The following is a 3,179-nucleotide window of genomic DNA, read 5'->3' as shown; positions in this document are numbered from 1 at the left end:
CATGGAAGCTTCGTTCTCTCATCCAGCTGGTCATGCTCGACGCAGAGTTGCCTTCTCCCACATGCTCTTCTTCAGATCCGTCACTACCAGCACAGCACCAGGACACCATCGCCGGGTCGCACCATGCGGTGCTGGTTGAGCGTGGATTTTCTATGCTTTCCAGCTACACCTTCTGTATGGATCATCCTGCTTTACGTCAAGATCCGTGCTATTTTTATTTAGAATTTTCTCTCTCTCAAACAAGAGAATATTTGACCTCCAACTTTGCAGGTCAACGCCACACAAGTACCAGTCGGTGTATAAAATGTATTCAGCTTTTGCATGCAACATAAATTTGTCAAGTTATAAATCTAAAATATTTTTTATCATTCTATATATTTCTATTGTGCCCAAAAAAATCCAAAAGAAGAACTGCACATGGTAGTAATTTTGTGATGTTGACCTGCAAAGTTTCAGATTTAAATGTGTTTTTTGGTCGGCTTAGAATTAGCTGCTTCTTTATCAATTTTATGAGCATGAATCAAAGAAATAGAAACCACTTTCTTTACTCTGTTTTTCTTTATTTTAAACAATAAAATCGGATAAAAAATTCGAAACAATATGCGTGTGAATCACGAACACAAAGAATACTCAAACATTGCGCTTATTCTAACCCAGCTTAATTTTGTCCTTCTTCACTAAATATTCAAAACGCCGGCCTCACGCTGCCCGTCGATCGGAGCAGCAACAGCGGCCGGCACGGTCGCGTAGACGTCCAGCTCCAGCACCATGTGATCGCGCGACTCCATCCTGGCCGTCCGCCACAGAACGTGCCCCGTCGCCTTCCGGAACGCGCCCGTGCCGCCGGCGACCGCGAGCTCCCTGACCGCCGCGGAGATGTCGTCCCGGCCCACCACAGCGATGGTGCTGCCGTTGTACGGGCCGCCCGTGAGCGCCACGGTCATGGACACCATCAGCACGGGCTCCTTGAGTCCCGCCAGCATGTACGACCCCTGCGCGCGACCGACGGCCCGCGATGCCGCGCTGGGGCCTTCCGTCAGCGCGTCGTCGATCACCGTCGTGTCGCCGAAGTGGGCGCCCGGCATGAACGGGTGCGCGGGGCCGGGCCCCTTCACGAGCTGCACCGCCGTCTGGCCCGGGCCGCCGGTGATGTCGTGCATGTAGAAGCGCAGGTGGATCTGCCGGCTCCGCGCGGCAGCCGTCGTGGTTGCCAAGGCGAGGGTCAAAGCAACGAGGAAGAGGACCCGAGGCATTGATGCGATAATTGCGGACGTAATTGTAGGATGTATCATGTGGAACGATGAATGGACTTCATGGTACGAGCTGTATATATACATATAGCCGACGATGGTCGCCATGGGCAGCGGCTCAGCCTACCAACTATTCCTGTTGCACCTGGTACAGGCAGGGCGACCATTGTTTTGCCATGCGCAGCAGTCTACCATACTTGCGTTACGCAAAGCTAGGTAGCCATGCGTACAAGACATGTATGACCAGGGGCTCTCTGAATCTCCTGCCAGGTTGCTGCTAAGCCACTCAAAGCCGACAATCTAGTACTGTAGTAGCTACCAAGTGTGAGGAGGAGGCTTTCATTTCACCTTTTCCTTCTGTCTGTTGCTTTCACGTTTTCATCCCAGGCGAATTCCTCACCCACTTTTTTGTATAGACTTGTCAATTTTAGAGAAGTTTTTCGGCAAAAAAATGTTGGGGAAGTTTAACTTAGGATGTAATCTAGCTCGTGAAATCACCTATAAAACACTAAAGCTCCTAGGGAATCCTGTGTTGTGGTGCGTCGAGAGTTTGGGCAGCCCTGGTGGGCCTTTTTGTAGGTTGTTGTTTCGCTGTATCTGGACCTAGCATTGCCGCTGCCAGAGAAACCAACGCGGCATCTCCAAAATCAACACGTTGTCTCCCGTTGAAAAATCAGTTCTATTTTTTTTTCGAAACGGAGGCAAAAGATTTGCCTCATCGATTAATTAAGGAGAAGAGAATTGCCCAGTTAATTAACGGAAAACCGGGGAAAACCGATACAGACCAACCACACGTGGACTACTCACACAACATGCAACCCATAAGCACATGATCGCCTGACAACCATACCCAACACCTAATGTCCACCAGCCCCCACACTGCTCGGCCGAAGACCACATGCACCACCAAATCCACGAAGACAAGTCAGACCATAAGGACAACCCAAGAGACTGATAACCATCCTTCAAGCAGCTGCGGACGCCTTTCCTGTGGCATCACTTTTCTTCCCTTTGCTCCTGAGAGCCTCCTCCACTATCGCCTTGCCAGATCCAGGGCTCACCCTCTCCAAACGTTTGAGCAAGCTGTGAAGCTCTATCTCGAATAGAATCTCATTGACCTTGTCACGCACAGAAACCTGCCCAACGGTCACCTGCGGGCGGGTGACTGCAACATCGGATCCTCCACGCTCCACAGAGGCGAGCGGTTGGTTGGGCTCCGAAGGGTCGGGCGCCAACATACCAACCGCCTCAACATCATCAGTCATAGGCACCACTGACATGATGGACTCAGACGTCTCCAGTTGCTCACATGATATAGCCTCAGAGTTAGGTGCCAACATACCTGTCGCATCAACCTCGCCACTCAAAGACACCACATGCCCAATGGTCATAGATGAGGCAGTGATAGAACCAACCAAGTCTCCACTATCTGCAAGGGCGGGCGGCTGACGGGACTCTGGCGGTGGAAGTGAGGGTGTCATGGCCACCGCCAAGGACTCCAAAGCGCTCAGCTCCATCGGTAACACAATAGATGATTCCCCACAAAGCTCCTGTAACTCAGGCATAATCTGCAGAATTGGAGCTACGACCTCGCTGATAACCGCACTCCCATGAACAATCGGTGTCACATCCAGAGCACGAGGAGAAAAATCTCCAAAGAAACATTCAGCATCCTCATCAACGGAAACAACCTGGAGCTCATGCAGCAAAGGCACAACCGACGCAACCTCAAGCTTGGCAAGAGCGTCGCGAAGCTCAGTGCGGAGTAGCTCAACCTCCTGAAGGAGCTCCGTGCGCAGCAGGGCAAGTTGTGCCTCCAAAGCAGAGACCAAAGATGGGTTGACACTGGAATCCTTGCAACACCCATGTTGGGACCTTGGCGGCACCGACACACACAGCGACGAGTGATCTACAACCTCAGCCCAACTC

The 3,179-nt window shown here is 51.5% G+C and overlaps 1 protein-coding gene across 1 annotated transcript; it reads right to left on the bottom strand.

Moving 5' to 3' along the window:
- Nucleotides 1-531: 531 nt before the first annotated feature.
- LOC119318943 (dirigent protein 1-like) lies at nucleotides 532-1,384 on the bottom strand. Its single transcript, XM_037593489.1, has one exon. It carries the CDS (start codon nucleotides 1,356-1,358, stop codon nucleotides 678-680), a length of 681 nt encoding a protein of 226 aa, XP_037449386.1. The 5' UTR covers nucleotides 1,359-1,384; the 3' UTR covers nucleotides 532-677.
- Between the last annotated feature and the right edge of the window lie 1,795 nt (nucleotides 1,385-3,179).

The sequence above is a fragment of the Triticum dicoccoides genome, chromosome 6A (assembly GCF_002162155.2).
Source record: "Triticum dicoccoides isolate Atlit2015 ecotype Zavitan chromosome 6A, WEW_v2.0, whole genome shotgun sequence".
In the NCBI taxonomy this organism is placed as follows: Eukaryota; Viridiplantae; Streptophyta; class Magnoliopsida; order Poales; family Poaceae; genus Triticum; species Triticum dicoccoides.
The sequence above is the reverse complement of the archived record's forward strand: the minus strand, read 5'-3'. Positions and strand labels throughout refer to the sequence as shown.